Genomic DNA, 13,550 nt, shown 5'->3' with positions numbered 1-13,550 from the left:
CTTTTAAAAAAAGGTTCCAGAGGAGATCTGGGAAATTGCAGGCAGTCGTAACGTCGTAAACGGGTGGAACCTGTTATTAAAGATAGAATTTGTAGGCGCACCAGTGGACACTTTCCCTAGGTTAAAGCGCTTGGGGCTCTTTCGCTTGGGGAAACGACAACTGAGGGGTGACGTGAGAGAGGTTTACAAGGTTATCCATGGGACAGAGAAGGCGGGAGAAGGACTTTTCTCCCTTTCTCACAATACAAGAGCTCATGGGCATTCAATGAAATTGCTGAGCAGTCGGGTTAGAACAGATAAAAGGAAGTACTTCTTCACCCAAAGGGTGATTAACATGTGGAATTCACTGCCACAGGAGGTGGTGGTGGCTACAGGCATAGCCAGCTTCGAGGGGGTTAGATAAAAATATGGAGCAGAGGTCCATCAGTGGCTATTTGCAACAGTGTATATATATGTGTGTGTATGTGTGTGTGTGTGTGTGTGTGTGTATATATATATATATATATATATATACACATATATATATATAAATTATTGGCCACTGTGTGATACAGAGTGTTGGACTGGATGGGCCATTGGCCTGATCCAACATGGCTTCTCTTAAGTTCTTATGTTAGGACACACTGTCAAAATCTGCCTGAAGTTTTACGTGCTGCTGGTTTATGTGTTTTGCAACAGGGGGAAGGATTACTTGTACTTCCCGGAGAACAGTGCGCACATCAGAGAAGCCTTCGTTCCAGGGCAGGAGGATCCCTTAAACGTGACCGCTCCAAAGCACCAAGTCTTACTTCCCACCAGCTCTGATCACGAGGCCCAAGTTAGACGAGGCGGGGGAAGCTCAGATCCTGTCCGCGTACTTCCTTGGAACAACCCTGCCTCAAAGGACCTCCTTTCAGGTGTGTAGATTTGCAGGTGTGTGAGTGCGCATGCCATCAGTTCACTTCCCACTTGCGGTGGCTCTATGAAGATAGATCCAAGCGGGCAGCCGTGTTGGTCTGAAGCAGTTGAACAAAGCAGGAGTCAAGTGCCACCTTTAAGACCGACCAAGTTTTATTGAGAACGTCAGCTTTTGTGTGCTCTCTGAGCGCACTTCGTCAGACGAGGAATCCGGCACAGTGAGCATAAGAACATAAGAGAAGCCCTGTTAGATCAGGCCAATGGCCCATCCAGTCCAACACTCTGTGTCACATAAGAACATAAGAGAAGCCCTGTTGGATCAGGCCAGTGGCCCATTCAGTCCTACACTCTGTGTCGCACAGTGGCCAAAAATTTTTTTTATATATATATATATATATATTCACACACACACTGTGGCTAATAGCCACTGATGGACCTCTGCTCCATATTTTTATCTAACCCCCTCTTGAAGGTGGCCATGCTTGTGGCCACCACCACCTCCCGTGGCAGTGAATTCCACGTGTTAATCACCCTTTGGGTGAAGAAGTACTTCCTTTTATCCGTTTTAACCTGTCTGCCCAGCAATTTCATCGAATGCCCACGAGTTCTTGTCTTGTGAGAAAGGGAGAAAAGGACTTCTTTCTCTACTTTCTCCATCCCATGCATAATCTTGTAAACCTCTATCATGTCATCCCGCAGTCGACGTTTCTCCAAGCTAAAGAGCCCCAAGCGTTTGTTGCTTTCGCAGGCTCATGCTACTCAGACCAAAGGTTTGCTCAATTTGTTAATTTTACTATTCTGTCCTTGTACCATGCATAGCTGAGCCCTGAATAGCTGAGCAGAGCCATACAGAGCTGGTAGGCAGTGGCCCAGAATGCAACATGGTACAGATTGAAGAACCAATGACAGTGCAGTAAAATTATCTGGTAGGCAGTCGTTTAGAAGGTAAAACGGTACAAGGACAGAATAGTAAAATTAACAAACTGAGCAAACCTTTGGTCTGAGTAGCATGAGCCTGCGAAAGCAACAAAACAGCTGCATGCAGTCAAATTAACAAACTGAGCAAACCTTTGGTATGAGTAGTGTGAGCACGCAAAAGCAACAAAACAGTAGTATATCAAAATGTGAGACTGTCTGTCAATGGCAATGGGAGATGGGTTCAATATATGTAACGGGATGGGCAACCGAAGTCCCTGTTCGAGCGTGTCGATACAGCTAAAAGAGAAATACATTGGATAGCGATGTTCTTGTCCGCCTAATTTACTTTTTAACATGTAAGCGTCATTCTAGTTTGCCATAGGAAAAAAGGAATACGGGAAAATATAGTGAAAATATGAGTTAATGACCGCCTGAATATCCTTTTGTTAACAGTCTTGCTTGGGTCTTCCAAACAACAGACGGCAGCTTCCTTGACTGAGACAATCTATCTCCTGTGGGGTTCCACTTTTCCTAGCATCGCTGTCTTTTCCAGGGAGTCTGGTCTTCTTATAATTTGACCAAAGTGCAATAGTCTCAATTTGGTCATTTGGCTTCTAGGGAGAGTTCAGGCTTGATTTGACCTAGAACCCACTGATTTATTTTTGTGGTGGTCCACAGTATCCATAAAAGTCTCCTCCAGCACCACTTTTTAAAGGTGTCACGACTTGGGGGTCTTCCCAGGTGCTGCCACCACTCTGGGTTGAGAAGGCCCAGAGTCTCCTCCCAAGCCCTTCAGGCCTCCCGTAGCTTAGGCCAAATAAGAGGCGTGAGGACCAGGCAGAGTGAACAACAACAAAAAGGTTCATTTTAGTGCAATATAAATTAACAAGGTGCATGAACCAGTAAAAGGGTGAAGGGAAAATAAACAAATGCCCTAAGGCGTCTATCTCTACAGTCTCTACTCTAATACTCCTGAGGACTAGAAGGTAGCAAATGTCACCCCCATCTTTAAAAAGGGTTCCAGAGGAGATCCGGGAAATTACAGGCCAGTCAGTCTGACTTCAATACCGGGAAAATTGGTAGAAAGCATTATCAAGGACAGAATGAGTAGGCACATTGATGAACACGGGTTATTGAGGAAGACTCAGCATGGGTTCTGAAAGGGAAGATCTTGCCTCACTAACCTGTTACATTTCTTTGAGGGGATGAACAAACATGTGGACAAAGGAGACCCGATAGATGTTGTTGACTTCCAGAAAGCTTTTGATAAAGTTCCTCATCAAAGGCTCCTTAGAAAGCTTGAGAGTCATGGAGTAAAAGGACAGGTCCTCTTGTGATAAAGCTTTTGATAAAGTTCTTCATCAAAGGCTCCTTAGAAAGCTTGAGAGTCATGGAGTAAAAGGACAGGTCCTCTTGTGATAAAGCTTTTGATAAAGTTCCTCATCAAAGGATCCTTAGAAAGCTTGAGAGTCATGGAGTAAAAGGACAGGTCCTCTTGTGATAAAGTTTTTGATAAAGTTCCTCATCAAAGGCTCCTTAGAAAGCTTGAGAGTCATGGAGTAAAAGGACAGGTCCTTTTGTGGATCAAAAACTGGCTGAGTAATAGGAAGCAGAGCGTGAGTATAAATGGGCAGTCTTCGCAGTGGAGGACGGTAAGCAGTGGGGTGCCGCAGGGCTCGGTACTGGGTCCCATGCTCTTTAACTTGTTCATAAATGATTTAGAGTTGGGAGTGAGCAGTGAAGTGGCCAAGTTTGCGGATGACACTAAATTGTTCAGGGTGGTGAGAACCAGAGAGGATTGTGAGGAACTCCAAAGGGATCTGTTGAGGCTGGGTGAGTGGGCATCAACATGGCAGATGCAGTTAAATGTGGCCAAGTGCAAAGTAATGCACATTAGGGCCAAGAATCCCAGCTACAAATACAAGTTGATGGGATGTGAACTGGCAGAGACTGACCAAGAGAGAGATCTTGGGATCGTGGTAGATAACTCACTGAAAATGTCAAGACAGTGTGCGTTTGCAATAAAAAAGGCAATCGCCATGCTGGGAATTATTAGGAAGGGAATTGAAAACAAATCAGCCAGTATCATAATGCCCCTGTATAAATCAATGGTGCGGTCTCATTTGGAGTACTGTGTGCAGTTCTGGTCACCGCACCTCAAAAAGAATATTATAGCATTGAAGAAAGTCCAGAAAAGGGCAACTAGAATGATTAAAGGGCTGGAACACTTTCCCCATGAAGAAAGGTTGAAACACTTGGGACTCTTTAGATTGGAGAAACGTCGACTGTGGGGTGACATGATAGAGGTTTACAAGATAATGCATGGGATGGAGAAAGAAAAGAAAGAAGTACTTTTCTCCCTTTCTCACAATGCAAGAACTTGTGGGCATTCGATGAAATTGCTGAGCAGACAGGTTAAAACGGATAAAAGGAAGTACTTCTTCACCCACAGGGTGATTAATATGTGGAATTCACTGCCACAGGAGGTGGTGGCGGCGGCCACAAGCATAACCCCTTCAAGAGGGGTTTAGATAAAAATATGGAGCAGAGGTCTATCAGTGGCTATTAGCCACAGTGTGTGTGTGTGTATATATATATATAAAAATTTTGCCACTGTGTGACACAGTGTTGGACTGGATGGGCCATTTGTCTGATCTAACATGGCTTCTCTTATATTCTTATGTACTACACTTACGCCCCCTTGGGTAAGGGCCTTTCCCCTGCTTCCAGGTCTCCAGGCAACCCCATCCTTGGGTAAGGGCCTTTCCCCTGCTTCTAGCTGTCCAGGCAACCCCCCCCCCCTTGGGTAAGGGCCTTTCCCCTGCTTCCAGATCTCCAGGCAACCCCCTCCTTGGGTAAGAGCCTTTCCCCTGCTTCCAGCTCTCCAGGCGACCTCCCCCTTGGGTAAGGGCCTTTCCCCTGCTTCCAGATCTCCAGGCAACCCCCTCCTTGGGTAAGGGCCTTTCCCCTGCTACCAGCTCTCCAGGCGCCCCCCCCTTGGGTAAGGGCCTTTCCCCTGCTTCCAGCTCTCCAGGCGACCCCCCCCATTGGGTAAGGGCCTTTTCCCTGCTGCCAGCTCTCCAGGCGCCCCCCCCCCATTGGGTAAGGACCTTTTCCCTGCTGCCAGCTCTCCAGGCGACCCCCCCCCCATTGGGTAAGGGCCTTTTCCCTGCTGCCAGCTCTCCAGGCAACAGCCTGCCTCGGGCTCAGCCTTCCAGGGAAAGAACCCCCACTTCCTGGGCTTGGCCTTTATATTCTCTTCCCAGGCCCCACCCCTCTCTGGGCCTGTTTCCCTCCAGAACCCTCGCTACCCAATCAGAGGGACAGAGGGGATTCTGGGAGATGTAAGCTTTTCCCAGTAACTCCTAAGCAGGCTTCCCTGGGGCCTGCAGGCCTCGCTAGGCCCAGGATCGTGACAAAAGACATCAGCTGTCTTGCTGTCAGCTTTCTTCATTGCCCGACTTCCACACCCATACTTAGGAACAGGGAACAGTGCGGGATGAAGTATCTCGACCTCGGTCGCCAGCGACGCATCCTTACACTGAAGGGTCTTTTCTAGCGCCTTCTCACGGCTGCCTTTCCCAGCCTCAGTCTTAGGGTTGCCAAGTCCAATTCTAGAAATATCTGGGGACTTTGGGGGTGGAGCCAGGAGACTTTGGGGGTGGAGCCAGGGTGTGACAAGCATCACTGAACTCCAAAGGGAGTTCTGGCCATCACGTTTAAAGGGACGGCACACTTTTTCAATGCCTTCCTTCCATAGGGAATCATGAAGGATAGGGGCACCTTCTTTTGGGGCTCATAGAATTGGACCCCCTGGTCCAATCGTTTTGAAACTTGGGGGGTATTTTGGGGAGAGGCACTAGATGCTGTACTGAAAATTTGGTGCCTCTACCTCAAAAAACAGCCCCCCCCAGAGCCCCAGATACCCAGAGATCAATTCTCCATTATTTTCTATGGGAATAAATCTCCATAGGGAATAACAGAGTTCCCAGCAGACATTTCCCTCCCCTCCCCACGCTTTCTGATGACCCTGAAGCAGGGGGAGGGCCTCCAAACCGGGGAATCCCCTGCCCCCATCTGGGGATTGGCGACCCTACTCAGTCTCCTAAATTGGACTGTGAAAACCACAAGCTGTCCCGCTTCTAGAAATAACAGAAGAGCGACTGCCCCGTGGTGCACGACCTGAGTTCGATCCCAGCGGAAGCTGGGTTCAGGTAGCCGGCTCCAGGTTGGCTCAGCCTTCCGTCCTTCCGAGGCCAGTAAAATTGAGCACCAAAAGTCTGCCGTGAAAATGTCGTGAAACGACGTCACCCCAGAGTCGGAAATTACTGGTGCTTGCACAGGAGGCCACCTTTACCCTTTTGACTTGCCTCTGAGAGTGTTACCAAGTTAGAGTACAACAGCACACTCCATCGAGACAATTGCATCCTATTGTCCGATGAAGTGCGCTCCTAGCACACGAAAGCTTTCATTCGGAATAAAACTTTGTTGGTCTCAAAGGTGCCACTTGACTCCTGCTTTGTTCTAAAGTTTTATTCAGGCTGTGAGTTTTCGTATGCAGGCACGAAAATAAACAAAAGCCCTAACGCGTCTATCTCTACAGTCCCTACTCTAATACTACACTTACCCCCTCCCCCCTGGGTAAGGGCCTTTCCCCTGCTTCCAGCTCTCCAGGCCTGCACACAAAACCTCACAGCCTCAATAAAACTTCGTTGGTCTTAAAGGTGCTGTTGGACTCCGGCGTGGTAACATTGCTTCAGACGAACGCGGCTACCCATCTGATTTTGCCTCTGGGAACGTTTGGGCAAACCTTCTGTGCATTCGTTCGTTTGCGTTGGGAGAAATTCCGAGGCTTAACTCTTGCCTTCTTTTCTTCAAGCCATCTTGGATCAAGGCAACAAGCTTCGGAACGCCATGGTCGCCTCCGCTATGAAATCCACTCCCGACGCTGGCTTAGAATTGTATGCAACTCATCCTTCCGTAAAGCGAGACGACCCCCCAGCGGCAGAAATGTGAGTCTGGGTGGGTAGATGGTTAATAGTCACGGCGTGAATTTTGTGGTGGTCAGTGCCTGGAACCCCAAGAAATGTGAACGGAGTGAGGTCACTCAAGTCAAAGAATTGCATGGGCATGTGAACAGCTGCTCTTGACCGTCAGGTGACTCTTCAGTAATTATGTCCTCCTGCGGTTCCTCCTGCAGACCCCCCGCTACATTCCCGTGATAGTCTCCGGGGGCACTAATAAGAATGGGAAGAAAGGAAAGGGGGGTTGATTTTAATGGTTTTAAATCTGGTTTCTGTCAAGTGTGTTTTGAACTCGCAGCCACCTTGGTGAACTCTTCGCCACCTAGGAGAGCCAGTTTGGTGTAGTGGTGAAGTGTGCCGACTCTTATCTAGGAGAACCAGGTTTGATTCCCCACTCCTCCACTTGCATCTGCTGGAATGGCCTTGGGTCAGCCAGAGCTCTCTGATCTGGGAGAACCGGGTTTGATTCCCCCCTCCTTCACTTGCAGCTGCTGGAATGGCCTTGGGTCAGCCAGAGCTCTCTTCTCTGGGAGAACCGGGTTTGATTCCCCACTCCTCCACTTGCAGCTGCTGGAATGGCCTTGGGTCAGCCAGAGCTCTTTTATCTGGGAGAACCAGGTTTGATTCCCCACTCCTCCACTTGCACCTGCTGGAATGGCCTTCGGTCAGTCATAGCTCTTTTATCTGGGAGAACCAGGTTTGAATCCCCCCTCCTCCACTTGCACCTGCTGGAATGGCCTTGGGTCAGTCATAGCTCTCTTATCTGCGGGAACCAGGTCTGACCGTCCTCCACTTGCAGCTGCTGGAACGGCCTTGGGTCAGCCATAGCTCTCTTATCTGGGAGAACCGGGTTTGATTCCCCACTCCTCCACTTACAGCTGCTGGAATGGCCTTGGGTCAGCCATAGCTCTGGCAGAGGTTGTCCTTGAAAGGGCAGCTGCTGGGAGAGCCCTCTCAGCCCCACCCATGTCACAGGATGTCTGTTGTGGGGGGAGAAGGTACAGGAGATTGTGAGCCGCTCTGAGTCTCTGATTCAGAGAGAAGGGTGGGGTATAAGTCTGCAGTTCTTCTCCTCCTCCTCCGCTTGCCCCTGCTAGCATGGCCTTGGGTCAGCCATAGCTCTGGCAGAGGTTGTCCTTGAAAGAGCAGCTGCTGTGGGAGCCCTCTCCAGCCCCACCCACCTCACAGGGTGTTTGTTGTGGGGGAGGAAGGGAAAGGAGATTGTAGGCTGCTCTGAGACTCTGTCCTTGAAAGGGCAGCTGCTGTGAGAGCCCTCTCAGCCCCACCCGCCTCACAGGGTGTCTGTTGTGGGGGAGGAAGGGAAAGGAGATTGTGAGCCACTCTGAGACTCTTCAGAGTGGAGGGCGGGATATAAATCCAATATCTTCATCCACCTCCCAGGGTGTCTGTTGTGGGGGGAGGAAGGTAAAGGAGATTGTGAGGTGCTCTGAGACTCTTTGGAGTGGAGGGCAGGATATAAATCTGATATCTTCATCTACCTCACAGGGTGTCTGTTGTGGGGGAGGGGAGGTAAAGGAGATTGTGAGCCGCTCTGAGACTCTTCGGAGTGGAGGGTGGGATATAAATCCAATATCTTCATCTACCTCACAGGGTGTCTGTTGTGGGGGGAGGAAGGTAAAGGAGATTGTGAGGTGCTCTGAGACTCTTCGGAGTGGAGGACAGGATATAAATCCAATATCTTCATCTACCTCACAGGGTGTCTGTTGTGGGGGGGGGAGGTAAAGGAGATTGTGAGCCGCTCTGAGACTCTTCGGAGTGGAGGGTGGGATATAAATCCAATATCTTCATCTACCTCACAGGGTGTCTGTTGTGGGGGGGGGGGGGAAGGTAAAGGAGATTGGGAGCCGCTCTGAGACTCTTCGGAGTGGAGGGTGGGATATAAATCCAATATCATCTTCTTCTTATATCATTTTATATGCAAGCTATAAAATAGATCTGCATCAAACATCAGTAAGATGGAAGAGGTTAGTGTGTACGCACACATTCACAGAATGGGAGTCAAATCCTTTGTGTATGTATGTACACACTTACACATATGAAATGAAGGCAGAGATTGTTTTGCCAGGGGGGGGGTCCTCCAGTTATTACAGCACTCTGCAATCGCATTTCCTTATAGAGAATGTATTTCCAGAGTTCTTATTTAGGTGACCAAAATCAAAAGCCAGCTGCATAGAGACAGCCCAGGCTGTCGTGTGAATTTCGTTGGGAAACTCCAAGGTGGCAAAATAAGCCAGTTAGTGAACACAAAGACATAAAGCTGCCTTATACTGAATCAGACCATCGATCCATCAAAGTTACTGTGGAGAAACGGCATCTTAGTTGGGAGGGAACATGAAACTGCTAAGCAGGCTTTGGGGCCTAGCCCTTCTTTCATTCCCTCCTCCCTTCCAGAGCCAAACCAACAACTCTAGGGGGAAAGCCTCCTAGAGCGGCAGGAAGTTCTTTTGTTCTTGGTATGTGAGTTAGGCAGGAAGAGAAGCAGTCCTCAACTGGCGCTCAAAGGAGGAGGTTGGGAGCATGGGGGCTCCTGACTGTAATATAGGCCTACTCAGGAAAAGGAGGCCCCAGGCAGTCAGACCAAGTAAGTCACCCTCAAGGCAGGGCAAGTTTAGACCAGGGACAATACGATGCGTTTATAACCACCTTTTCTTTGTCATGCTGTTTGCTGTGCGGGTGCTGTGCTGTGTTAACCTTTTACATGCAACTGTTTTTGTTTTGTTCTTCTTTTCTTTTCTTTTTCTCTTTTAATTAAATATTTTTACTGTTTTGAATGCTGGCAGTCAAACTCTGTACCACATAGATCCCCAACCGCCTTAGACCACGCTGCTTTAAGAAGGGGGCCCCAGGGAAGGGGGAAGGCATGCAGTTGGATAAGGTGCCAATCCTCCAGGGGTTCCCCGAAGAAGTGCTGTGGTCTCTGTGATACCCAAGAACAGGGTGGCAGAGGACCTTGAGGCCTGGCCTCAGAGCTGGAGAGGGGGATTGGGAGTCCTGTTCCTCTCAATCTGAACCCCTAGACTGAGCAGGTGGTGGCAGCAAGCCCAAGTGGCCAGAGGAGAAATAGCTCCCTCCAGGAGTTGGCGACTCAATAGGGAGTTGATGGGACCGGGTCTGAAGGCAGAATCGGGCCGGTTCCGTCACAGTTCCCATTCTCTGTACAGACTGGCAGTGGCTCTCCAGGGTCTGAGGAGGACGAAGCGGAAGGAGGAGATTGGATTTATACCCCGCCCTTCCCTAGCCAAAGGAGTCTCAGAGCAGCTTTCAATTTCCTTTCCCTTCCCCTCCCCATTCTGTGGGGTAGGTTGGGCTGAGAGAGCTCTGACGGAAACTGTTCTTGGGAGAAACTGCTCTGCGAGAGCCATGGCTAACCCAAGGCCATTCCAGAAGCTGCAAGTGGAGGAGTGGGGGAATCAAACCCGGTCCTCCCAGAGAGGAGTCCGCGCACTTAACCACTACACCAAACTGGCTCTCTGGGTGACCTAAGGTCAGTTACTCTGTCTCTCAGTTTAATATATAAGGTAGTTCTGAGGAACAGAGTAACAGAGTACAGCCTGGTCTTGGAGATGCCGGGGACTGAACCTGGGACCTTCTGCATGCCAAGTAGATGCTCTACCACTGAGCCACAGCCCCTCCTATGAATCTCTTCTATTGTACCAGTCTTCTGATTCTTGACCCACCCTGCAAGCCCATCATCTGAATTTTTTAAAAGATCTGAGGGCATAGCTCAGCAATAGCCTCTTTCTCATTTAAATGCCAAAACGTGAAGCCATCACAATTGCGCTTGGTTCTCTGATTTCAGTCTTTCTTCCCCCGTTTATCATAGCTGGGATGTCTCCTCCAGGAATCTGAGAAACCTGGGGTTTGTCCACTTGTCTTCTGGTGAAGATCCTCTTCAGCCGCTGACTGACAACGCCGAATTTGACTTGCAAGCTGAAAACCAAGCAATCCAGCTCCTGTTAGGCAGGTAAGCTGTTAAACATCTGCCGTTCCAACACATAAGAAAAACCATGTTAGATACAGAGCATCCGTGCCCCAGACAGAGAGTTCCAACAATACGCTGTGGCTAAGAGCCACTGATGGACCTCTGCTGCATATATTTATCCAGTCCCCTCTTGAAGCTGGCTATGCTTGTAGCCACCACCACCTCCTGTGTCAGTGAATTCCATGTGTTAATCGCCCTTTGGGTGAAGAAGGACTTCCTTGTATCCGTTCTAACCCGACTGCTCAGCAATTTCATTGAATGCCCACGAGTTCTTGTATTGAGAGAAAGGGAGAAAAATCCTTCTTTCTCTATCTTCTCTATCCCAGGCATAATCTTGTAAACCTCTCTCATGTCACCCCGCAGTCGACGTTTCTCCAAGCTAAAGAGGCCCAAGTGTTTTAACCTTTCTTCATAGGGAAAGTGTTCCAACCCTTGAATCATTCTAGTTGCCCTTTTCTGGACTTTTTGAACAGCTATAATATCTTTTTTGAGGTGCGGTGACCAGAGGTGCGGTGACCAGAATTGTACACAGGAATCCAAATGAGGCCGCACCATCGATTTATACAGGGCCATTATGTGCATGATTCTGTAACAGATTGGATAAACATATGGAGCAGAGATTAATCAGTTGCTATTAGCCACAGCGTATTGTGGGGACTCTCTGTCTGGGGCAGTGATGCTCTGTATTCTTGGTGCTTGGGGGGGACAACAGTGGGAGGACTTCTAGTGTCCTGGCCCCACTGGTGGACCTCCTGATGGCACCTCGGTTTCTTGGCCCCTGTGTGACACAGAGTGTGAGACTGGATGGGTCACAGGGCTGATCCAAATGGCTTCTCTTATGTTCTTATGTCTGGGGCAGTGATGCTCTGTCTTCATGGTGCTGGGAGGGGAGCTCAATGGGAGGGTTTCTAGTGTCCTGGCCCTACTGGTGGACCTCCTGATGGTACCTGGGTTTTGACCACTGTGTGACACAGAGTGTTGGACTGGATGGGCCACTGGCCTGATCCAACAGGGCTTCTCTTATAGTCTTATGTCTGTGGGAATGATGCTCTGTATACTTGGTACTTGGGGGGGACAACAGTGGGAGGGCCTCCCAGTGATGGACCTCCTGATGGCACCTGGTATTTTTGATCACTGTGTGACACAGAGTGTTGGACTGGATGGGCCACTGGCCTGATCCAACAGGGCTTCTCTTATAGTCTTATGTCTGTGGGAGTGATGCTCTGTATTCTTGGTACTTGGGGGGGGACAACAGTGGGAGGGCCTCCCAGTGATGGACCTCCTGATGGCACCTGGTATTTTTGATCACTGTGTGACACAGAGTGTTGGACTGGATGGGCCATTGGCCTGGTCCAACAAGACTTCTCTTGTGTTCTTATGTCTGGGGCAGTGATGCTCTGTATTCTTGTTGGGGAAGGGGGAGAGTGGGAGGGCTTCTATGTCCTGGCCCCACTGGTGGACCTCCTGATGGCACCTGGGGTTTTTAGCCACTGTGTGGAACAGTGTTGGACTGGATGGGCCACTGGCATGATCCAACATGGCTTCTCTTATGTTCTTCTGTCTGGGGCAAGGATGCTCTGTATTCTTGGTACTTGAGGGGGACAACAGTGGGAGGGCTTCTAGTGTCCTGGCCCCACTGGTGGACTTCCTGATGGCACCTGGGTTTTTTGGCCACTGTGGAGGGGCCATTGGCCTGATCCAACATGACTTCTCTTATGTTCTTATGAGTGGAAGAAAATCCACTCTATAGTGAGAGAATATGCACACGTACACTAGGCAAATGTTAACTTTTCCCCTTGCTTTCCTCCACAGCTCCGATATTCCTCCTGTAGGTCTTTCCGATGGCACTCCTTTGGAATTGATCTCCCTCGGGAGCGAAGTGTATGGCAGTGAACTGAACGATCCCCACTACGACCAGAGCCTCTTAGAGAACTTGTTCTACACGGCTCAGGTAAATGCCAGAGGTGTGGACGTCCTCAGGACATGATTCTTAGGATCAGGGTTTCCACTGCATCAGTGGTGATGATGATGATATTGGATTTATATCCTGCCCTCCACGCCGAATCTCAAGAGTCTCAGAGCGGCTCACAATCTCCTTTCCCTTCCTCCCCCACAACAGACACCCTGTGAGGTAGATGAAGATATTGGATTTATATCCCGCCCTCCACTCCGAAGAGTCTCAGAGCGGCTCACAATCTCCTTTCCCTTCCTCCCCCCCAACAGACACCCTGTGAGGTAGATGGATATTGGATTTATATCCCGCCCTCCACTCCTAAGAGTCTCAGAGCGGCTCACAATCTCCTTTCCCTTCCTCCCCCCACAACAGACACCCTGTGAGGTAGATGAAGATAAAGGAGGTAAAGGAGATTGTGAGCTGCTGTGAGACTCTTCGGAGTGGATGGTGGGATATAAATCCAATGTCTTCATCTACCTCACAGGGTGTCTGTTGTGGGGGAGGAAGGGAAAGGAGATTGTGAGCCGCTCTGAGACTCTTTGGAGTGGAGGGCGGGATATAAATCCAATGTCTTCATCTACCTCACAGGGTGTCTGTTGTGGGGGAGGAAGGGAAAGGAGATTGTGAGCCACTCTGAGACTCTTTGGAGTGGAGGGTGGGATATAAATCCAATGTCTTCATCTACCTCACAGGGTGTCTGCTGTGGGGGGGGGGGAGGTAAAGGAGATTGTGAGCGGCTCTGAGACTCTTTGGA

At 49.4% G+C, this 13,550-nt stretch overlaps 1 protein-coding gene across 1 annotated transcript in view; it reads left to right on the top strand.

The window, feature by feature from the left end:
• Nucleotides 1-13,550, top strand: part of C2CD3 (C2 domain containing 3 centriole elongation regulator) — a 123,998-nt gene that overhangs the window by 14,542 nt on the left and 95,906 nt on the right. The window contains exons 5-8 of the mRNA XM_060263796.1: nt 679-896; nt 6,695-6,827; nt 10,684-10,824; nt 12,655-12,793. Of these exons, the coding sequence (XP_060119779.1) occupies nt 679-896; nt 6,695-6,827; nt 10,684-10,824; nt 12,655-12,793 (631 nt within the window). The remainder of the gene's footprint in view (nt 1-678; nt 897-6,694; nt 6,828-10,683; nt 10,825-12,654; nt 12,794-13,550) is intronic.

Source organism: Heteronotia binoei, unplaced genomic scaffold, assembly GCF_032191835.1.
Source record: "Heteronotia binoei isolate CCM8104 ecotype False Entrance Well unplaced genomic scaffold, APGP_CSIRO_Hbin_v1 ptg000889l, whole genome shotgun sequence".
NCBI classification, from domain to species: Eukaryota; Metazoa; Chordata; class Lepidosauria; order Squamata; family Gekkonidae; genus Heteronotia; species Heteronotia binoei.
This window is presented reverse-complemented; position numbering and strand designations above follow the sequence as displayed.